At 42.5% G+C, this 23452-nt stretch overlaps 1 protein-coding gene across 3 annotated transcripts in view; it reads left to right on the top strand.

Annotated features, from left to right (window-relative positions):
• Nucleotides 1-570: 570 nt before the first annotated feature.
• The window catches only part of Dgkepsilon (diacylglycerol kinase epsilon), a 44913-nt gene continuing 22031 nt past the window's right edge, over nucleotides 571-23452 (top strand). Inside the window, exons 1-9 of one of the 3 annotated variants that reach the window (XM_084594619.1) lie at nucleotides 571-819; nucleotides 999-1074; nucleotides 1301-1601; nucleotides 3092-3444; nucleotides 8306-8449; nucleotides 14357-14505; nucleotides 16027-16081; nucleotides 19774-19887; nucleotides 23120-23322. In XM_084594619.1, coding sequence (XP_084450745.1) covers nucleotides 1015-1074; nucleotides 1301-1601; nucleotides 3092-3444; nucleotides 8306-8449; nucleotides 14357-14505; nucleotides 16027-16081; nucleotides 19774-19887; nucleotides 23120-23322 — 1379 coding nt within the window. In that variant the 5' untranslated portion in view covers nucleotides 571-819; nucleotides 999-1014. Of the gene's footprint in view, nucleotides 820-998; nucleotides 1171-1300; nucleotides 1602-3091; nucleotides 3445-8305; nucleotides 8450-14356; nucleotides 14506-16026; nucleotides 16082-19773; nucleotides 19888-23119; nucleotides 23323-23452 lie in introns of those variants that run through there. The other 2 variants (XM_084594620.1, XM_084594622.1) reach the window with 2 other exon arrangements.

The following is a 23452-nucleotide window of genomic DNA, read 5'->3' as shown; positions in this document are numbered from 1 at the left end:
CCTGCAGTAGCCTACGACGACGACCATACTGCATAATTAACTTTTTAATGTGTGCTAAAATGATGCTTAAAAGCTGGTCAACTGGGCAATCATCTTGAAAACAGTTGCTTGAAGCCTGGAAGCAATTAAATGAAATACTAAAATTTGAAAGTTGCCATTTCAAAAAAAAAAAAAAAAAAAAAAAATTCTACGTTTCAAAATAAGTTCTGAAATCAAAACACCCGAACACTAGACACATCACTTGCATATTCTAGCAATTTATTGTTTTGCTAAAGGCCACGAGACTGTCGATTACTGATTTTCTCGCCACCTAGTCGTGTTCGTGTCCGTTTTCAATTGTAAGTCTCTTTTAAGCTATTAAACTTCATTTTCAATAGTTACTGTTCCTCTAGGCATCATCAATCCACAGAGTATGAAATCGCCATTAATAAAATAAAGTTTTCTGAGCGAAGTGGCGACAGTGATTTTTTGTTGTCGCATTTCGGCGTGAATTGCCTTTTTCAAAATTGCCGCTCTTAAAGAGGGCGCCACTTCTTATTCTGGATTCAGTCATTGTTTACCACACGGCAGCTCCACGTGAGACCGCTTCGCTGCATTTTCATCAAGGCGGCCAACTACGCTCCTCACTCCCGGGGCTTTAATATGGCGGTCTGTGTTTCCGAAAGAACAATGTATGCGGAAATGTCTCGGGAAGCCTTTAAAAATACAGCAATGTGGTTCTGGTCTGTGAATGTCTCGCGTTGCGAAGTGAAATCTTGTTTGTCTGGGTGTGCGGTAACGGGAGTCGTCTTTAGTAAACTATTTTGCTGATTCACCGGGGTAAGTGTGTTTACAACCGAGCTTGGTTGAAGCTGTGAACGATGCATGAGCGTGCAGTTGCCATGCCGTTCGCCTTGGCGTTCAAGTGAAACACTGTAGAGTTAACATATTAGTAGATTTTCCAGTGAAGAGCAGGAGCCCTAACGCTGCTAATACACGCTTCTTGCATTTCCTTTTAGTTGCTGAAATTAAAGAATGATTCTTTCATTATCGGTGGCTTTGCTGTCCGTCGAGAACTTCGCAAGGTTGTCCGAGGTGTGTCAACTCATACTCGTTTTTTCTCTACAAACTACTAACCTCATATGACTGGTTAAGACGTCATTTTTCTGCTGCACGTCTAACGTGAGTCAGGTACGCGTGCGAACTCGTGTGAAGTAGTGTACTAACGCTTGCATGTAATGAATTGCATGCAAGTAATGCAGTTTTTAAGCTTTCGGTTCCGTTTTTGAGTTGCAGTAAACATTTTCAAATCCGCTTTCAGGTTACCGTCTACGTGGGAATGCTGATGTTTATTATTTTCCTAATTTGGAGGTGCATCAAAAAACCTCCGGTGCATGAAGTGCCGGCATGGGACATCAGCAAGGGTCACCGATGGTCTGTTACAGACATACTTAGTCGCACAGGTTACTGCAGCGTATGCGAGAATCTCATTGTGGATGGCCTTTTTTGCGACTGCTGTGGAATTTGCGTGGACCACGGATGTCGCGGCGTGGCCGACAAAGAATTCACATGCAAGCTCCTTTCTTGTGTTGGCGATTCGATCAATCACCACTGGGTAAAAGGTAAGCGTGCACGTTATTTCTCTCTTGTCAAACGATTTGGTATCAGAATTATGGTGCATTTGTTGCAGTTCGGAGTTCATGGCATTATTGTGAGCAGTTTCCTTCAGTCAAATAGCCACGTGTTGCTGCGGATTCGAGAGTTTTGATGTTCTACCACTGCTACAGCTAAATGCACTTATAACAAGCAACAGGATTTACCGAATGCCTTGTGCCTACAACATATTTTGCTTGTAAAGGGTTGCGCTTTGTCATCTGCTTTAACCAGTGTGCACGCCCGTGATGCTTTTGTTTCGACTGTGCGGCTGTTACTGGAGCTCAGCTGATTAGACCCTAAAGGGAGATGATGTAATACATATTGTTTACACCTTTATTAAGTGCCATTTAGGGTGAGCCTTCAAAGCAGGCCTGAATGCCGATTTTTCTTTTTTTTTTTTTCATCTCAATCTTTTTTTTTCATTGCATTCTGTTCTAGATGCCCTTTCCAAACCTTCACTTTCTTGCAGTCTGATTGCATGTTATTCGGGCAGTCCAGCATATTCTGATCTTGCTACTTCTACTGCACGTTGTTCCTCGTTGCTTGCTTTTGTGTTTGCTCCCGAGTCTCTTTCCTGTTTCCATTTTTTCACTGTTACCTCGGCCTTTTAGCTTACAAGTTTTGGTTTTTAGAGCATGACACAGATGTTTTTATCTACACACAACACGTACCATACCACCGTATAGCAGTGTCACCCTCCTCCACATACATTGTTAATTGTATGTGGTTACTCAAATATTTATGTATTTTTCATTGACATGAATTATTAAATTGAAAAAATTTGCATTTTATGGCTTCCTTTTCTAGTGAAAATTCTAGTGCCAAATTGTAAAACGTCCTAATTTCTCACTTGTTATTTTCATATGTCCTGTCGATGAGTTTTTTTCACGTAGGAAAGAGAGCGCACAAAATCTGAAAAAAATCTCATGTGACTATGCTGTACCTCTTTGCTGCGACATCAGTGATCTCAGATGCAGAATTTATAAGATAGCTGTGTTCGATATTGTCACAACTGTGGCGCGGCGAAAAGAACACTGTGGTAGCGCAGTGTTTAAGATGCCGAGCTACTGTTCCGGAGTATCCAGGTTCGAACCCGACTGCTGGCAGCTGCGTTTCCATGGAAGTGAAACAGACAGGCATCTATGTGCTTTGCGATGTCAGTGCCCATTAAAGATATTCAGGTGTTCGAAATTACTCCATAGCCTTCTACTACAGCTCCTCTTTCTCCCTTTCCACTTTCACTCCCACCTTCCTTCCTTCTCTTACAGCGGTGTTCAGGTGTCCACGAAAGAATTGTGGCGGGATAGTGCACCTTTTCATTTGTGTAAACCAATTTATTTATTTATTCTCACTTGTAGCGCTGCGTAATAGCTGTCACAGGGTGCCGATTAGGTGGTGTGGTGGAAACTGACGCTGTAAAGTGGTTCTGTGGCTCCTTTCTCTTGAATCCTTGCAGGTAACACCTCTCCAAACAGCCATTGCGCTGTGTGCAATGATCTGTGTGGCCTGGAGGCTGCCCTGGCAGACTTCCGGTGCTGCTGGTGCCAGCGGACAGTGCACACGGCGTGCATGGGCAAGCTTGACGAGGTGTGTGACCTGGGGCGCCACAGGGCATTCCTGGTGCCGCCGTTCTGCGTGCGACTGCGCCTGGTGGGCTGGAAGGGCAGGCGCCACCTGGCGGTGCGCTGCGTGAATCCCCCCAAATACCTACCTTGGAGCCCCTTGATCGTCGTGGCCAACCGCCGCAGTGGGAACAATGACGGAGAGCATGTCCTCAGTGCTTTTCGGGGCATCCTCAATCCTGCACAGGTGCGTGAAGGAAAATAATATGGCCGTGATGTGCTCATGTGACCGTGAATTTTACCCTGTTGTGAAAACTTCTGAAGCTTTTGGCAAACACTGAAAGGCAGGTGTGCTTGTAAGCACTGGATTTCTCAAGTGATACGTCCTCTCTTTTCTCATGTTACCGTGCAAAAAATCGTTAGGTTTCATCTTCCTTGGAAACCATACTTGAATCATCTTTTATATGACTCTTCCTGAAAACTGTGAAAATACTACGCAAATACAATAGTTACGTTCAGAAACACTCATGCCTTCTTCTGTTTGCATGTGCTTGATGTTTCTTGATCTTGTAATCAATGTTTTGATAACAACGTGTCGTGCTGACCGCTGGGCAGAAATTTAAAAGAGAAACAGGTTTTAACTTGTAAGAAGTGGCTCGTCCTTGATTTGTTTCCACCTTTGTTGACATCTCAGAGAATGTTATTGTAAATTGATGAAAAATGCAGCATGTATTCAGTTTTAAGATGGAAACTACCTGAGATCCAGTTCTGTCCACAACAATATTGGGCTCTTTGCAGCTTTAATAGCCATTTGGCAGGGCACATGCTGATGTATTCCACTAAAGAGTGTTTTTTAGTTTAAGCCATGATTTAGTTGCAGGTGTAAGTATTGTTGATATTGCTTGTTTGAGTGGGCACTTTATTATCGTGTGGTTCAAAAAGTAGTCTTCTTGAAATCTTAGTGGATGTGAGAGGTTCAGAGTAAAATAAAAAGCACATGCTATAATGATAAGTGTTTAAAAATACACTCTGCAGTTTTGAGGCAGAATTTAGATTTAGCCTTACACACTAAATCAGTACTATGCTTAGCATGCTAAAAAAGGGAGGTTGTAAGTCTGCCACGAATAAAACATACTGCTAAAGGTTTAAACATGGCTTGCTTTTCTTATTAATATACTGAGAAACTCGATTACTAACTCCGCCGGGGTGGCGCAGTGGTTATGGTGCTCGACTACTGTTCCCAAGGACGTGGAATCGAATCCTGGCCTCCGCGGCCCCTTCTCGGTGTAGGCGAAAAGCAAGGCGCATGTGTGCTGTGCGATGTCAGTGCACATTAAAGAACCCCAGGTGGTCGAAATTTCTGGAGTCCTCCACTACGGTGTCTGTCATAGCCTGAGCCGCTTTGAGACATTAAACCTCACAAACCAAGCCAAGCTAAACCAAAACTCTGTTACTATTAACAAGTAGCTACCGAAGTTTTACATATTGCGTAAATACGGCTTTAATAGCAAGTTGCATATTGTACTAGAGAGATTGTACTGAGTTTAAATCAGAGGCTGACAAATGTATGGTAGAGAGAATAATTTGTTATTGAAAGCACGTAGTGTGCCGTGTGCCTATTTTAATTAGTGTTAGAGGCATTAGTTCTGTATCCTAATTGATAAAAGATGCCAATATCTTTGTATACCTTTAGTGGCAGCAGCTATCTACAGATGTCTGTATGATTTTGGCAATCTTTCTTTTCGTCTCATGCACTCAAGTAAAGTTGTAGGCACAGCAAGGTGGATCTGCACATTTTACTGTTTTGCATTGCATATTTTCTTGGTCATGCTGTGGTCTGCGGGCATTTATGGCTTGTCAAGCTGCTGTTACGAGGCATTTATAGTGGTCGTGATACGGTCCACTGCTATGGCTGTGGCATTGTGGTGCTGAACCCTAGATGTAGGCTCAGCTTTGGCAGTTTGAGAAAAGGAGAATGCACTGATATGCATAATTGAAGATTTATGCATGAAAGAATTTCAGAGGGTTTGAAATTAATTGAAACCTTTTTGCACATAGTCATATACCTCATTTTACTCCTAAGATATTATGGATAGGTCTCCACTCTATCATAAAATGCATTAATTTTAGGTCTCTCCGGGATGGTCATATGAGACAATGATAACTGGGGATAGCGACGCTTCTTGAGATGTAGAGATGAAATTAGGTTGATACACAAAACTTTACAGTATATACAGCAAGGTTGGGCAAAACATTTATCTGGCTACCAGCCGAAGGCAACACCTTAAGCCATAGCTCAGAACTCAGAACTCTTGACTGGTTGTTCGGGCTCAGCTTTAATATCTCTGGGTCCAGCCCACACTCAAATTGTAGCCAATTGCAGCAGGCATCAGCATGATTAGTTACTTGCTACGTACCACATGCCTTTTCACTTTACTAGTATTAATAACTCTCTCCCGGGACACATATTCAAGCAAAAAGAGCAGCAAAACAATCGGAACATACAAACGGCAACGACCTGAGTGATCACAATTGACCCGCCAAATCCTGGGCTTTGCCCCACAATCTTAACCTGTACATGGGCCTCTCTTTTACAGAGAGAGGAAAAAACAAACACGAGAGCGCAGCTTTTCCTTTCGCCCCATGCTGCTTAAGTGTCGACACCACACCTGTTCACTTCTTCGCCATGGTTGTCAATGCTAATTTGGTGTTGCGGTTTCGACGCATCCTTCTCATGCTTCATGGCGCCATGCACTGCGATAAGTGGCCGTCGTCTTGGCCTGTCGGTTCTTCCAAAATCTGCACCCTCAGTGACCTTCGCCCTTGCCAGCACGTTATTGTTGCTGAAACTACATGCAACGGATCTCTCCTAAGCAGGTGCATCTCTCTTTTGGGCTTTGTCGTTCGAGCCTGTTACGTCTGTTACTTCAACGGCTTTCATCGGTGCCATTCACCTTGCACCACACGAATATCTTAGGGCCGGTGCCTTTGTTTTACGTACACACAAAGAACCAAAGTAGAGGTTTGCTTTTTCGAGGCTAGGGCTGGGTGCTTCAGGACAAAATGCTGTTGGCAAAAGTTTGACAGCACAGATGACATTTTTTGCTGCTGCATACAAATTAAGGAAATGATTTATACATATTGTAAAATTTCAGGTACTCCAAACACCAGTGCACAAAACCGCCGCAGGGATTCGAGAAGCACTGGGTCCACAGACCCTGCATTTATCCACTGCTACCGAGGGCTGATGCTTTACATTGTCCCCTCACATTACCGCGTGCCTACACTGACCTTTACACTCTTATACAGTTGTCATAATTACACAGCATTCATTAATTACATATTTGTACTGACATCTCAGAGTGTTAGAATTCGTGGGAATTATTTCGCATTCAGTTTTGTATTGGAGTCCGAGTACAAATTAAGCGAGCTTTAACTATTTAGACTACATTTATACTGGCGCGAAAATGCAAGCAGTAACAGTATTAATGCGTTGTGTTGTTGTGCTGTTGTGTTGACTGCATAAGCACGATTTGGAAAAAAAAAAAAAAAAAAAGAAAATTTTTGTGACTTGAGCACTGAAAATATACAGTTTTATTTTTCCACTTGTTAAAGTCATGGTAATGTACTAGTAGTTCCTCTGTTTCCCTGAAATCTTCTAGTGCTGAGCGAACGACACTTGACGGCAGTCAGTTCGGCGGTGTCACGCAGTTTTACTGAGACTGCAGATTCAGACTCAGTTTACCAAACTTATGACGTGACACATTGTAGAAGCTTGGTGATGCGATTATGATTGTTATGAATTTGTCAAATTCTCGGGCAGAACTCCAGTGTGCGAGGGCATAAATAAATCTTGCTAGCCATAAAGAGAGCTGTGTGAGTGTGTTTCTCACATACCGGTATATGATTTTTTGCTTTTGCTTTAGGTAATAACAAATTTCAAATGACACAAAAAGTTTTTGCTAACTCATGAGACTTGTGTCATCGAGACTGTACTGTACTGGGCAACTTGGCATTGTCTGCTGTAATTTTTTCTCTCATAGTTAAGAAACTGTTGGCTTGTACAAGGACGAGCCTATGAATTTTGCTTTACAAAGCTTTATGAATGTACAAAAATGTGACATAAAGCTAGAACTTGAGCCAAGTGCTAAAGAAAAATGAGCCTCTTTCGGTTGTCTTCGCTGTGGGTGCGGTTAAAATGCGGCATACACTAAGTGTATAACTTAGAACAGAGTTGCTTATTAAGAGTGTAGATCATTATGAGTGTTCAAAAGTAGGTGCAACGAGGTAGATACAAGCATGTTTTCATTGGTTACTGGGCTGCGCATGGCATCAGCACATGATTTATAGTTTGGACTAAACTCCAAAAGGCCATGTTTGAAATGCAGCTGATAGCCATTCATATCAGTGGCAAGTGGAAAACTGCTGTCCTACATTTGAACAGGCCATGAAAACTTTGTGTAATTGATGTGCAAATGTATCAACACGCAAAAGCTACTGTTTATTGGCTCGCACTTCTAATCAATTCAACTTGTAGTTGTGGTTGATTAAACCTTTTTAGTTTGACATTGGGCAGTCACCTTGACAAATAAATTATTGTAGTCTGTAGACTTGCAAGCCTGTTAGTGACAGCTTAGCACTCATTAGTTGTAAGGCTTTATGCAAGTCTGTTCTTCAGAGAACATGGGATTCATGATCAACTACTAGGGCAACTTGTAGCTACATCCTTTCTTTATTATTATTGATGCTGCTAGGTTCCTGTACTATTAGCTACCCAAGGTCTGTGCAATTTTTCTGGTAGAATTTCAGGTTTATTTAAAAAAAGAAAGTAAAATCCTACTGGTGATGTCACGCAGTGCATAAGTGCCTTGTTTTTTGCCTCTATCAAAAAGAGGCCGCCACGGCCGGGATTAATCCCGTGCTCTTGGGTTCAGCAATTGAGTGACCTAACCACCGAGCCACCGTGGTGGGGTGCAAATTTTGCCCTAGCCTCTAGTGTCAGCTTGGAGCAACGCTCTTTTATCCTTGTACTTAGCAAAGACTGTTATTTTTGTTGCATTTAGTCCGATGAAAGGTCCTCGACAAGAATGCCTGGTTTGTTTATGCAGGTGGTGGACTTGAATGATCTGCCACCGGAGTCTGCCCTTGAGTGGTGTCACCTGATCAAAGATCACACATGTCGAATCCTTATAGCTGGAGGTGACGGAACGATCAACTGGATCTTCACTGTCATGGACAGGCTGAAGCTAGAGGTCAGACTCTACTGTACTTGCATGATGGTGGTTGTGACTGCGTAAATGTCGCAACAAATAATCCTTTATGTAGGCGATTGGACAGCTGCCGCTAGAACTCAGTTGATAGAGTACTGCACTCAACATAGGTCGTGGGTTCAGATCCCATTGGCAGTATATGGCATTTTGAAGTGAAAGCTTCACTATGCCATGTAAAGCCAAGGTCACCTGCTGGACGCAGGCGCAACTACGCATGTGCCCAGCTCTTCTTCTGTCTTCTTCTGCCTTCTTCTGTCTTCTTCTTCTTGGCGTCTTCTGAATCTTGCTCTATTTGATTGCCTTCTTCTGTAAATAAAGAGCTTTGCGACGTGTAACCATTAGTAATGAAGCTTTCGCTTGTACACTAGGTTTATTCAAGATAAACCATCAGCAATTTTTTTTCTCTTCTGTTTTTTTTCTCTTCTGTTTTCTAATCAGTCGTCTGTCACCCATAAAATGATTACGCTGCTGATAACCCCTTGACCAACACCACAAATTAGAAAAAAAAAAATAGTTCTCCTATGCTATCTTTGGTTTCGATGATTGTTAGCTTCTTTAACCACTGCACATTAGGAACACCCCAAAAAATTACTGAGGAGTCTGATGCATCTAGTTCAGACTTTGGACATCGGATTGCAGCCTGGCTGCACGGAACTGATGTTGCCATTTTTATAATGTAGACATTACTGTTACTTCCGGTGAGAGAAATGGGAATTCATAAGTCCAGGGAAGTTCTCATAAAATCAACATTATAGGAGCACATGAGTGTAATGATCTATGAGTCTGATTTTAAGGGACACTAGAAAAAAATAACTTGATGCCTTTGGTTGTTGCCTGTATATAAGTAGAATCTCGGTGATACGAATTCATAAAATTCCCCGGCCGAATTGCATTGCGTTCAAGTGGGCAAAAAATCGGATGTTCCGAACACTTTTTCTTTTCGCTACGGGTGATACGAACTTCGGTATCACGGCCGGTCGAGGCCCACGCACACACGCACAGCGAGAAAAGCGTGCGCAGCGGCGCAGCACTGATAGCATGGATCACGCACACGCGCGCGAAAGAAGAAAAAAAAAATACAGCGGGAAAAAACCGGCTTGGACCCGCGGCAGCAGCGAAGTTGGCGAAGGAAGGCGGCGATATCTTGCCCCCCCCCCCCCCCCCCCCCCCCCCGCTCTCTTTCTTTCTCTCCCCTCCCCCCGCATTTTTTTTTTTTAATCTCGTTGTTGCTTTCTGCTATTGGTGTTGTGCGCACGGCCTAGCGGCCCTCTCCACATTTCTCCGCCGCCCCGTAGGCCACGCTCTGCCGCTTTCCGGAGTCTCCGCTGCAGCGGCAATACGTTGCTTCGTTTTCTCGTTTGTTGAGGCTGACAACGCGTTGATAGCGCATCGTTTGTGATAATCTCGGCAATGCGAAAAGATACATCATACTGCAATGTCACAGAAGAGAAAGGCGCTGACCTTTAAAGACAAATTGGAAATTTTAAATAAGGTGGACAAAGAGCCCAAGAAAAGGCGCACTGACATGGCCAAGGAGCTAGGCCTGCCGCTGTCAACGTTGTCAACAATCATTGGTCAGCGCGACCAAATTATGCAGAATGTGCAGCACTTCGCGATGAATTCTAAAGAAGCCAAAACTGCCCACCATGTGAAGTTGGAAGAGGTTCTTCTAACGTGGTTCAGAGAGGTCACGGTGGCCGGCGTCAACATCGACGGAAAAGTGCTTCGTGAGAAGGCAGCGGACATCGCACTCACACTTGGAATTGATGACTTTCAGGCCTCCGGTGGATGGATTCACCAGTTCAAGGTGCGTCATAATCTTTCCTACAAGACCGTTTGTGGCGAAGGAAAAAAAGTCGACGCCTCCGCCGTGGAAGACTGGATGACAACCACACTGCCGTCTTACATAGTGGGATATGAGGCACGTGATGTTTTTAATGTAGATGAAGCAGGGCTGTTTTACAATCTCCAGCCCGAAAAAAGTTTGGGCTTTAAAGGCGATGCCTGCCGGGGCGGACAAAAGAGCAAACAGCGGATCACAGTTTTGTTTTGTTGCAACACCGACGGATCGGAAAAGATGCCACTGACAGTCATTGGCAAATATCAAAAGCCCCGATGCTTTAAGGCAGCCGGTCGATTGCCCTGCGTCTACAAGGCGAACAAAAAAGCATGGATGACGTCTTCTTTGCTTATGGAATTCGTAACGTACCTCGACCGCAAGATGTCTTGCCACAACAGAAAAATAGTTTTGCTGCTGGACCAGTGCACCACCCATCCAAAACAAATGACACTACAGAGTGTTAAGGTGGTGTTCCTGCCCCCGAATGCAACAAGTCATTTGCAACCACTGGATGCTGGGATTATAAGGAATGTTAAGCACCATTTCAAAGCTTTGTTGGTGCGCCGCCTCCTCGCAAAGATTGAAAGGAAGGACACGAATCTCCAGATCACTCTTCTGGACGCTGTGCATTTTCTTGCAATTGCCTGGATGACGAAGATGACGACGACCAAAGCGTTGATGACCCACCGTCGACGGCAGCAGAAACGATGCACGCCATCGATGTTCTGCGGCGCGCCGTGACCTCCGAACCTGTGCGGGAGAAGACAGCGGCCCAATTTTTCAGTTTTCAAAACTCTCTGTTATCAGATCTCGCGGAAAAGAAGGTGCAGAAGGATATACGTGATTTCTTTCAATGAAAATAAATATTTTGTACCTGTTGGAAGTCTTGAAAACGGATTTTGCTCGTTTTTTGGTGATACGAAATTTCGGGTGATACGAAAAGTTTCGTCTCCCTTTGAATTTCGTATCACCGAGATTCTACTGTAAAATACTTATTGTTGGTTTCTTTATAGTAAACATCTGCAACCATGTCAGTGAGCACTAGATTTTTTCTGTTTGTTCCTCATGCAGCGTCTAAGAGGAGGTGAAGGCTAAAAGGCTAAAAGCCTAACGAGGCACGACTCCTTGTACAAGCTTCTTTATCAATAAACAGAACTTGCAAGGATGGCAGTTCAGTCAGCAACACCTATATTACAAAAGGCAGTTTTCCAAAATATCAAATCTTAAATTGGCATCGCTCCTAAAATTAAATAAAAAAAGGTAAAACATTTTGGTTACATGAAACAAAACATGACTTTTGGTAGCGTATCAAGATTGACACAGAAAGGGCAGTAGCAACAATATTCTACAAGTCCAAAACCAGCATTAAAAATGTGAAATCTGAGACAAGGGCATGAATAGGTGAGTTAACCAAAGTTCCTAAATTCAGTTTTATAAACAGTGAAGGGTATATTAATGTCGATTTATTAAAATAAATATTGTTAGTTTTATCAGACGTTTAGACGTTTAACATAAGTGCCCCTAGAGAATATATGGGAGCATGCCTAGGGTGTCCAAATGTATGCTACATCAAAACAGTCAATAAAATAGTTTTCCAGGGAGAGGATAGATGCTTTATACTAGAGCATTTATTGCACTTTGCATAATGTTAGCTGATGACATGAGAGCACAAAGCCGTCTCACATTATGCTACTTAAAAATGGGGTTAGTGTAGTTTCTTTTTTTTCACCATCTCGTATTTCTTACTATGTTCTGCAGCAGCTGCTCTTTTTATTTGTGAATTTTGCAATTGCTTTGAAGGTTACCAACAGTGTAGCCATGCGTCTCTCTCTTATCTCGCTCCATCTGCAGCATAGTTGTTACCCACTTCACGAGCGGACACACCACGCATCTTTCCATAATCAGCAGGCAATGTGCGTAGTACCGATATCTAGCGGTCTGTGAGCTGTGACAAGGCATACTGAAATGATGTGTCAGTTGGAAATGTAGCCAGCGTTATTAAGCTTGAAGTCAACGAGCGGGCGCAGTTAGGGTTTGCGCTTATTTTAGTCTGTGGCAGGCTTCGTGTGTTACATGACATACATGCATGCAATGCTGAGATCTCCACTGCCCTCCCCCCCCTCACCTTTCACACTAGCCTCACCAGCCACGTGAAGACGCCCTAAAACTGCATGGTGCATGGAACATGTGATGCTGATAACAGTAGGGGGGTCATGTTTCATATTTTATTTTCATGCGTGATTGTCATCATCATCAGCTGGACTATACCGACTGCAGGGCAAGGGCCTCTCCCCTATTCTGCCAATTAACCCAGATTGTAATGCCTGTCATTTTAGGTGTCTTTTTCAAAAAGAGAAGTCCACATTAAAATCGAGTTAACATGGTGGGCTCTGCCTACAAGTGCTTAACGGCGCCAACAGTGCAGATTGTGGTGCTTGTATGTGATGATCAGTGTTGCCAAGTTGCCAGTTTTCCCGCTAAATTCAGCGGATTTTTAGACCCTTTAATGGGCAGGAATGTTGTATTGCGAGAAGTGGGATACTTAGAGGTTTCTAGGCCCTGTTGGCTTTTCTTTAGTGGTTTTAGGTGATCTTACAATTTCTGCTTAGAATAGTCTCTACGTTCCATAAAATAATACAGATTTCTGCCAGCAAACCTTGCTGTGAGCGTGTGATGTTGTTGAGATGTTGAGGTGGCAACTATCGGAACATGCCCAATGCGCCTCGAGTTGATTTATGTACCTTGTTTTAATGCAGTTGTCGAGTCTGCTGTGGCCGGACATGCGGTTCGGTAGCTTGGGGTCTGCCAAATAGTACATGTAGAGGTTTAGGAAAGAGTGTCTGGGGGTTCCCAACTTTTGAGACTGTGTACTGTAAATTCCAAACACAGACGAACGTCCCTTGAATAATCGTTGATGCTTTGTATGTACTAATTCATGAGCCTGTCGCAAGAAAAAGTCGCTGCCACTCAGTTGCAATGGGAAAAGCTCACACTTATCAGCTGGAACAACTGTGGGAGCTCAGCTGCATTTTGGTACGAAATGAACAAGTGCAGGAAGGCTTCTCATAGAAATCCTCTCTTTGAACTGGCCGAGTTGCTCTCTCTATGCTGCTACTGCTGCTGCTCGGGTCAACGCAAGGGTTGGACGCATGTTCAGTTAACTGGACAATATAGAAAAAGGGAACCTAATGTGAACAGATATGATGAATTCCATCATAACTATTCGAGCCGAACTCCTAAAGCAGGATAAGTGCAGCGCAGGCTTTAAAATGGCCGCAAATGCAATACAGAAGGTCGGCATGGTAGAAATTGTGCATTGGCAGCAGTGCTGGAATCCTGCCTAGAACCGGTGGAAATAGCAGGCAATCGCCTGTGGTGTGCTCAGCAAGCCAGGATGAAGCAGACGACGCCTTTATGCGAGTGAAAGTTCGTGCAATTACCAGTTTCTATTTAGGATAAAAAAGAAGCACTCTTGTAACTTAGAAGGCCAGAGGGATATTCTTGAGAATTTATCTATTTGTATTCTGGAGTTTTGAGTCAAAGGGCAAACAGGCACATTTTATTATACATATATAATAGTATTTAGAACATCTACATGCCGAGGAGCTGAGTAAAATGCACAAAAAATAGCTTTTTGACGCAAATATTGAATTTAGCAGTTGTTAGCAGGTTTTGCAGCTTTCTGGTGCGGGTTTTCTGTCTTTGAGTTGGCAACGCTGCTGGTGATCAGTATTCTCAGCTTTGATGCTAAGCACAGCTGAACTAATCAGTGCTGTGATGAAGCTTGATATGTCACTTCCTTGACAGGTAGTAACTGCAGATTTTACAGATCGTTACTTAATGTTAAATTCTTCAGTGTTCAAGGGGGAATTTTTGGGGTTTGAAAGACAGGACCTTCTAGGCTAAAACTTAGATTATTCAGTTTACCAAAACCAGATCTTTCATGTGCCAGTACATTTTTCAGTGCATGTAATGTGCTGTGTAGTGCATATGATATAAAACAAAACCATATTATTAAAAACAAAGTGTAAATGTCCTTGTCCTTGCAGCCCCCACCTCCCCTCTGTGTCCTGCCGCTGGGTACAGGCAACGATTTTGCTCGGGTGTTTGGTTGGGGCGAAGGCTACAGCTCGTCGGACATCAACGTCATAGATGTCCTTGACAGCGTCGATCAGGCTACGGTGGAGAAAATCGACAGGCAAGTACGCTGCTATGTTCGGAAGGCTGAAGTTTCATGTTGCTGTGTGTAAACTGGGGTAGACAACACTGTGAACTTGAGCGGGAAGGGCAGACAGCAGGCGTGATAAAATTGTGATGACTTGTTACAGCCTGTGTCATTTTTTTTTTATCATGGTTTTTGTCTTCTTGTTCATGCCTGCTTCAGTTACAGTAGTGCCTCACTAAAAAGTGGCTCTCACAATGTCTTGGATCTGTCGTTCATTGTTCGAGGGCTCAAACTGCACCAGAAATTTTTTTATGTTCTATCCATAGTGAGGGCTAAAATTTCGGGCAAGTTTTGATTGAAACAGCATGTGTCATTTCAGATGCTGTATATTGCTACACCAGTTTGAGTTTTGCTTGCACCCCCACTCTTTGCAAAAGACAGTTTAAAGAAAAGAAAAAAAAAATGTACGTAGGTACACTGTATGTACAGTGTTTCTGCTCGATTTGGTAACCGCCATAAAAGCATACTGGGGACTCATCAGAGAGTGCAGCGAAAATGCATGCTTGCGGCAGCAGTCTTGTGTAGACCTAGTCATTGAGTTCTTGCCAGAGTTCCTTCTTCCCACTGTCTGTTAGCCATTTTTGTTGGCTTCATCGACCTAGGCACTCTTGCGGGTTTGGACAAGTCCTGGCTAACTTCTCTTTTTTTTTGCTTAAGTTTAACTGTCTCTCTGCTGCCGAGAGCCCAATATCTAGGTCACATTCAACGACTCACAACTTAAATCCACTCATCTCACACGGCTGCTCTGCACATGCGCACCTTTCCACTGGTTGGAAACGAACCACCAGCTCCAGCTGCACATGTTCAGTTCGTGTCGGGGACAGGTGTGTTGCCATAGATGGCAGCAGCTATCAAGCACACAGATCGTTCCTTCAGAGGCGCACTTCACTTCTTGTGTAACCGGATCGTGGCTGCGTACTCCCGGGTGCGTTTGTTTTCAGCCAGTAACAGCCGAATTTTCGCCTCTCCTCAGTGGGCGCCACAATTTGTGAAAAAAAGGTGGATTCGTCATTCTAATTCCTTTTTCCTGCAGGCGGCCTCCCATTGAGTAGTGACACATTCCAATTGGGAGTATGGCACAAGTTTTCGTTCTCTGCAAAACTGATAGAATGTGTTTGTGCAGATCACTTTGACGTAGATCCTGCGTTATGATTTGAGCGCGACGGATTCTGCGGTCATTTGTAGTTCCACTTTAGTGCCTTAAAGCGCTGAATTATGGAGCCATACGGATGTGGTGCTTAAATAAGAAGTTTAGAAAACACATAATGGTGAAGTTTTTAGAAAGATAGAGGAGTGCGTTAATGAATGGATGCTCTAACTTTAATGTAAGACTAGACACTGTGGAAAAACACAGAAACGATGTACGACTGCAAGTGCAAAAGAAAAAAGTATTTTTTCATTAAAAAATGTAATCTCCTCAAATGACTGTTGTGCCTGTCTCACATGACAAATGAATAAACAATTTCACCTACTTAAAACATCCTTTGTTTCTAGATGGAAAATTCACATATCACCCCAACGGCGCCTCGGCTTTGCTCCTCCTTGCCAAGTAAGTTCAACCTTTGCATGTGTAAGTCCTTCATATGTGTTGACCATGAAAGTGGATTTTATGAGCTTGAGTTCAATTTTTGCCACAGGGATGCAGTTTTGGTGCTTAGAAGCAACTGATGAGAAGGTGTGAAAAAAAAAAAAAAGAGTGGAGTAATATAGCAACCTTACTTTAGTCCTAGCCGCTTTTAAAATCACCTTCAGCAGGACAGAAGTATTGAGAAGACTCTTGGAATGGCAAGAAAACCTGACTAATTATTACATTCACATAATCATTTTTTGCAGATTTATATTCTATCCACACAATTTCAAAATGAAAGAAATTTGATTTTGATTATAAGTGCAGCCTGCCCCAACAGGTCAGATTCTGCTGTCTGTTGTGTGAAGTGTGGCTCTAGACATATTTTGAGCCGACAGAATGTCGGCTTTCTTCAGGGCGTCATTGTTACTTCGTGACATTTCACATTTTTGCAACAGCTGCTTTTATTGGTTAACATGAATTAACGAAGTAAACGTGGAGATAATTGATTAGAAAGAAGAAGAAAAGTGAAACAATCATGTGTCGCCTGTGCGATTTAAACCTGTGACATCTGAATTTTACCTCTGGTGCTCTACCGATTGAGCTGTGGTGATGACTATTCTGTCTTCTACTTTCTCACATATTTGTGTTGCATGTACCCTATCCTTGAGAGTGTTTGTGAGTGCCACTCTCATCCATAGGGGCGGACATGGAATCTCCTCTTTGTTCCTGTGTGCCACATACAATGGGATCTAATTGTGGGAGGATGGGAGTTGTGTGATAATGCTCCTAAAGCTACATGGATGTGCAAAAATTTTAGAAACCAGAGCTGTCTCCTGTACATTACTAACACTACAGTGTCTGCCTCTCACATGCTTTTATCTTTTGAAAATGCCAGCCTGCAAGAAGTGTGAAGCAGTTGCTTGACAAGAGATAGCAGTATCAGTATGCTGCTATGACATGGATGCTCTTAAATGGTTGACAGTTGGGAGCATTTGGGGATTTGCGCCCTTTCTGATCTGGATATTTTTACTCTGCGTATACCGTCTTTAGTGAAGCATAATAGAATGTATTGTGTTAAGGAAAATTATGTTGGAATTATTTTTTCTAACTGTAGTCATATTTGCCCAACAAAAAGGATTCGTTAAGTTCTGCTGTATTGGAAAGAAGTGGGACGAATTTCTTACGAATAACTGCAGTCAGCTAAGAAATTTCATAATACTGTAAGATAAAGCAAAATAAAAAAAAAATGACAGTTCTCAAAACCCTATTCTTGGAAGCATGTTTAGATAAAAGATTCTATCTTTTTATAATGATTCACATGGAGAGGTAGAGTTACGTGTAGCCAAGCGAGCTTTTGTTTTTGAGGCCTGTGTTTAATGACTTTTGATCCAGTAGCCACCTATGCTTATTATTAGAGCATTCAATATTGCGGGTCGCTTGCATGCATGTACTTACTTGCAGCGTACTTGTTGTCAGGTTTAACGAATGCTCATGCTAGTTTAACAGTGTGTGTGCATGAATTAAAAAGACCAAGGCTTTGGCAGTAGGAGAAAGTTGAACATCTCGTTTGCTCAATGCTTGGCAACTGGCCAGTTTTAATTGCTGCAAAGCTAGAAGATGAATTTGAATGGCTCCTGTTTTGGAAGAGTAAAATTGGAGCTAATTCCGGATTTCCCTAAATTTTGAAGCGACTGTAAGAGAACACTTGTCAGTCATTTTGAAAGCTATTGCTAAAAAGTTTTTTTTTTTTCATTCATTCTAATGCAGTTCGACACTCTAGTGCAAAGGTCTTTGTGTCTCGTTGCTTCTTGCATTAATCAAAAATACCGGTTATAAAAAATACGAATTTCATTTGCCAGCACTTTTACTCTACACTGAAAAGAACTTGCTGATGGTACTATTTAAGAAATGGCTAGCTATCAGTGATCGTGCAATCAAATAGATGCCCTTCAAATTTGACTTCGGGAAACTCGGCCAGGTTTAACATAATAATGCTGAATAAATATCCTGCCATGTACATACTCCATGTTGTTACGAAGGGTCTAAATGTACAACCCTGTGGTAAATGAAATTTTTTACTAAGCCTTGCCTGGCTGTGGCAAGAAAGCAGTCCGCGTGTAGCTGGTTGTGTGTAGTCTCTCTATGCAACAGTGTTGAGAGCGCGATGATTCATTTAACTTGTGCGCACTGGCGCTACTGAAAGGTTACCGAATGAGTTTTTATGCACTGCCCGTAAAAAATGTTAAGCCAGAGACTGGAGTCATTGTTGCTGGGCTATACAGTGGTAGTAATTGCTGCCATCCACTGGTTTTGTGGTTTAAGATGTGGAGAAAGAGTTACTCTCCATGTCAGGTTTGTGCAAACAATTTAATGCGTGCCATTTTTGTTTTCCTTAGCCAAAATATGCCCACAAGCCTTCTGCTACAGCGACAACATATTGGAAAAACTTTTACGACAGATGATGTATTGAGAACATATTGAAGCATATTGACATATTGAAAAACCCCCCTGTGCGTACTAAGCACGTAACAATATTTTTCTAGTCTTTATTGGCGATCTATGCGTAAGTGTTGCACGTGACATGTTTTTAAGGAAATGGCGCTGCTTAATCCTAGCATTTTTTTTTTCTTTCTGAGAAGCCCAAAAGTTGTGCAGTGTTCAGGAAACATTGGACGAACTTTCATCTCGTGTATGATAGGATAGCAGTTGCTAGAAAGTGCCGGCCAGAACTGAACTGCCTCAACAGCCATGGCGTGGTAGATCCAAAAATATTTTTTTCCCTAAGAGTTCTAATCGATGTTTGCTTCTGTATAACGTTTAGTTTACCAACGGTGTTTCTGCACTCTGATACATTTTTTTATTTTTGGGACACTTCTGACATGATGAACAGGTAGACAAAGCCGCATTGTGTTTATGTGCAAGTTGCCTGCCATGTTTAACACTATGGCCATGGAAAAGTGGTTATAGTAGAAGCCCTCACTCTCAAGTGTGGGCGCCCAGGAAACCTGAAACGGCCACCTTTTTAATGCTTGAGCCATGGAATGTGGTTATGAAACCCTCACAGTCAAATACGATTCATTCTTGGTGATAGAAATCTCAAGGGGTTACAGAAAAATTTGCTGCAGTAATCCAAAATTTTGTATAATCAGAACTGAAAAAAAACAACTACAAAAAACTCTTTATGCAGAAGGATAGGAAATGCATTCCTCAAACCTGTTTATGGCTTAGGGAACTTACTTGCACCTGTAATGTGACAATTCGCTGCTCGCGGTCAGTGCAGTGCGACCAGTGGTTGCGACGATGACGACATGCCGGCAGCTCGATGCCACGAACTGCTGTCTATGCACACAGAGAGACTAGCAATAGCAGTGTCAATGTTGTGCGGGTTGCACGCTGTACTCGAGGTTGTGGCAACTGCTCGCACATTTGTGTCATTCACAACGGCGTGGGAGAGTGTTCGCTATGTTCGAAGTTCTACACATTGTACACAATGCATTTCGGCCAGGTAATTCAACGATCATCTTCAATTTTGTATCAATCACGCTCATGTCGCTGAGAGTGTAGTGAATGCATTTGTCACATTCATTGGCTCATGAGTTGTTTGGTATTGGAATCTGCTTTCTTTTTTTTTTCTGATTCTTTTTTTTTTATCAATCGCAACTCTTTCGCAGGAGAAGTACATGACAAACTACTTCTCTGTCGGCGTGGATGCCTTGGTCACACTCAACTTCCACAAGACACGTCAGTCTTGGCTCTACTTCTGGAAGAATCGCCTTTTCAACAAGGTGAGGGAAAGGTGGTCAGTGCACTGCAAATACTGGTTACCAAACGCCGCATTTGCGTGGTTATAGCGGGAATTCTTCCCTTGAATCATCTTATTCAGAACTTGCCTTGGCCCCACCCTTGTGGATCTTTGTTTGCATGTGCGCCTCTGCAATCTCACACATATCCTTTAACAGTTCTAAGCTACCATATCACGCGAAAGATGACTCCACATAGACATAAAGCTGTGCTTACCAAGCCAGATGAATGTGCTCGCGTGGCCTAGGGGTAGCACGAATACAATTACACCTGCATGTAACGAATGCCTCGATATTACAAAGTTTCTCTTCCCTAATGCTGCCTCCACCAAAAAATGCGTGTATAGGATAGCTCTGGGTAATGAAGATGTTTTATTTCAAGCATGCATGCATGCACGCCAAGCTTTTAAGACGACAATGTTTTTGCCCAGTGAAATCAACTGGGGGTTGTTAGTCAGTAGCGTCGTTTTTATTTTTTTGTCCTCCAAACTTCATTAATTAGTAAAAATTACTAGTAGGGTTCTGCAAATATTTGAATGCTTTGTATATCACAATAAACATCAGTATTATAAGCTCTCAGATATTTTCTGTGTATTGTGAAATTCTAGAATTAAGAAAAATAAGCTGCTGAGAGAACACCGCGACATCGCACAGTGTCAACACGCGTCGTGGGCAAAAACATGGCGGCCGCGTCTACAAACCCGGCCTTCAACGACTGCACTGTTTGGCACATCGCCAACGAGTGCACATGATACGGAAAAAACTCAGATGCTAAGGCGAACATACTGCAATGGGAATTGCAGCACGCTCGCCACACTGAAAGCTGAAGAGACGAAGATGTTTAATATAAGGGTGCCGAACTACTATTTGCCCAAGGCTAGAAGCGCACCGTTGGTTTCCATTTTTGTAGTTACAGTGTCACTGGAAACCAGTTTTGGAGCTGTTTGCACTGTTCCATGGCTGCAGTGAGATAAGAGGTGAATCTCTAGTTACTACAGTTACCGCAAGGAGAAAGTTGGGAAGTTGGAACCAAAAACAATTTCATCCGTTTTGCACAGTCTTTGCTTCGGAGGGCACCAACATTATTCCATGCTCCCAATCGTACAGACATTATTCCATGCTCCCAATCGTACAGGTATGCCTTTGCCACTCTTGTCTGCTGCCTTTCTGCACGTTTAGACGAAAGAACTCTATTTGGAAATTTCCATTTAAACCTGCGCTTGACGAGTACGTGCTTGCAATTCGCGCCTCTCGCTAATAAACGGTTCTGTTTGCAGCAGTGCTATGTGCAGGATGGAGAGGTTAGTCTGCGCGAGGGCTCAGCCTAGAAATTGTGGGTACAACACTCTTCGGTTGATGGACAGCAGTTTGCTGTGTGATGCTTTCAGTGCATGCTCAGGCTGTTTGCTGACATACTTTGACTTCCGCATAATGGAAGACTCCTCAGGCCACATCCGCCGTGGCCTTCATAGCCTTCTCTGGCGTCGATACAGACATGCAATCAAGCTTGCACGGTGTGGTCACATGACCATTTTCTGTGCAAAGGAGATCAGGAGAAGTTGCGATGGCACAAGTTTCATCACGTCCGAAATTTAAGCCGTAGTTATGCAGTGTCTCTGTGATATGTGAACTGGGAATGTGTAATTGTTCGGATGTTCATACTAATTATCTGACTACTTAATTATGGAAGTCTGCAACTGAGTTTGAATTCAGAAGTTGTAGATCATCTTGACAAAATGTCTGACTGAAATCCTTTCACCAAGATACCATTTATGTGAAGCAGTTGTTTTCTTGCCTTAAGTGGGACATGGGTCTTAGAGCTATTTTTGTTATTTTTTGGCAAATTTTAATGAATATTCACAGCCTTACTGAATTTTTTGTGCTGATTTCACATATGCAATTCTTTTTTCTGTAGCCCAATTAGTTTGCATGATAATTAATAATCAAGTTCTTTTGTTTAAGGCCTAAATTCTGAAATAAGGGTTTTTAAAAACTTAAAATTATAGCATGTTTAGATAGCTAGAAGAGTGAAGAATGAAATGTTGGGAGCAGTTTCCCGATATGTTAATTAGCACTAATTTCACAGCCTTATCAGTTTCAGTATACAAAGTGTGTGTACGAAGTGGTAATAAACTCATCAAAATAATTAATTTTAACTAACAATTTTAATTAACAGAAAATCTGCTTCCAGCATTTCACACAGCATACATTCAGCTTCCCATTGCAAAAAATATTTCAGCTCTACATGGTTTGGGTGCCGAGATATTGAGACCGCAAAACTGCAAGTGGTCAACAATGCTTGTTTTGAGATAACAGCCAAAAAAGAAACAGGGGATTATTTAACAGACGTTTACTGGTACAATGCACACGTTAACAATTTAAAATGGCTGGAAACCTTCAGGGATGCAGTCTCTTTGCTTTCCAATGTCCAAGTGTTGCCTCTTTCATTTTGATTTGCAATTGCAGCACTTTGTTTTCACTTTTTCGACTGCGCAAGTCACATGCGCAGGCAGCAACTTTCTTTCTTTTTTTTTTTTTTTACATACATTGTTTTGCCACGTTCTCGCATCAAGACTGCGGTGAGGAACACTCATTGCGGAAAAAAAAAAAAAGTCATTTGGAGATGAAAAACTCAGCAGATAGGTAGATAAAGAGTTACTGATTCCGAAAATTATATTTTCTAAAAAGTGATTTTTTTTGCAATCATTTGTTCCGAAAGATCCTGTCCCACCTTAAAAGAAGGGGTGTGAAAATATTAGAAATTTCGAATATGTATAGGATATGGTTGTTGCTCGATTCATATTTGTATTCGAAAAACTGATATTTTCGAATTATTCCGAGCATTCGAAAATTGCTGAATACGTAGAACATTCTTAATTCACCGCACTGAACGCTTCGTCGCAATTCTTGAGAAGCCATTCGATGAGCGATGAAGAATAGAAAGTGGGCTAAGAAAGGTTTGATTGTAGTGTTTTATGAGCTTTTGAAACTCCTATGGTAGGTCTCTTGGTGCATTCCCTCAGGTCAAAGATGCAGTGTGCATGTATCGGGAATTTGATGTCATAGTACTTTTTTTTTAAAGCATAAAATAGGATGAACATACAGAGACTGGGAAGTGCTGTCTGGTTTGTCCTATTTAAACCGCAGTAAAAATTATGTCTTCAAATGACCAGCCAGTCAAGCTGTAACGTAACCTGTGTGTGCTGTGGTTGTGCAGTTCCTGTATATCACATATGGGACTCGGGACCTGCTGGAGAAGAAGTGCCGCGACCTGCCCCAAAAAGTGCGCCTCTGGCTGGATGGGGAGCGAAAAAACCTGGACCACCTAGAGGCCATCACCATCCTCAACATCCCCTGCTGGGGTGCAGGTGTGCGACCTTGGCACATGGGGGCTGGAGGACAACTGGCTCAGCCCCAGAGGTGACTTAGTCCTCCTCTTTCATTCTCGCAAAATGTTCAAGAGCAAGGCTGAAAATCATAGACAGAGCTATAGTCAAGTTCATATAATTTGGGTCTTTGTGGCATTGATAATGTTTATTTAACAGCAGGA

This window comes from Amblyomma maculatum, chromosome 2, assembly GCF_055883805.1.
Source record: "Amblyomma maculatum isolate TAMU_Amacu chromosome 2, ASM5588380v1, whole genome shotgun sequence".
Taxonomy (NCBI): Eukaryota; Metazoa; Arthropoda; class Arachnida; order Ixodida; family Ixodidae; genus Amblyomma; species Amblyomma maculatum.
This window is presented reverse-complemented; position numbering and strand designations above follow the sequence as displayed.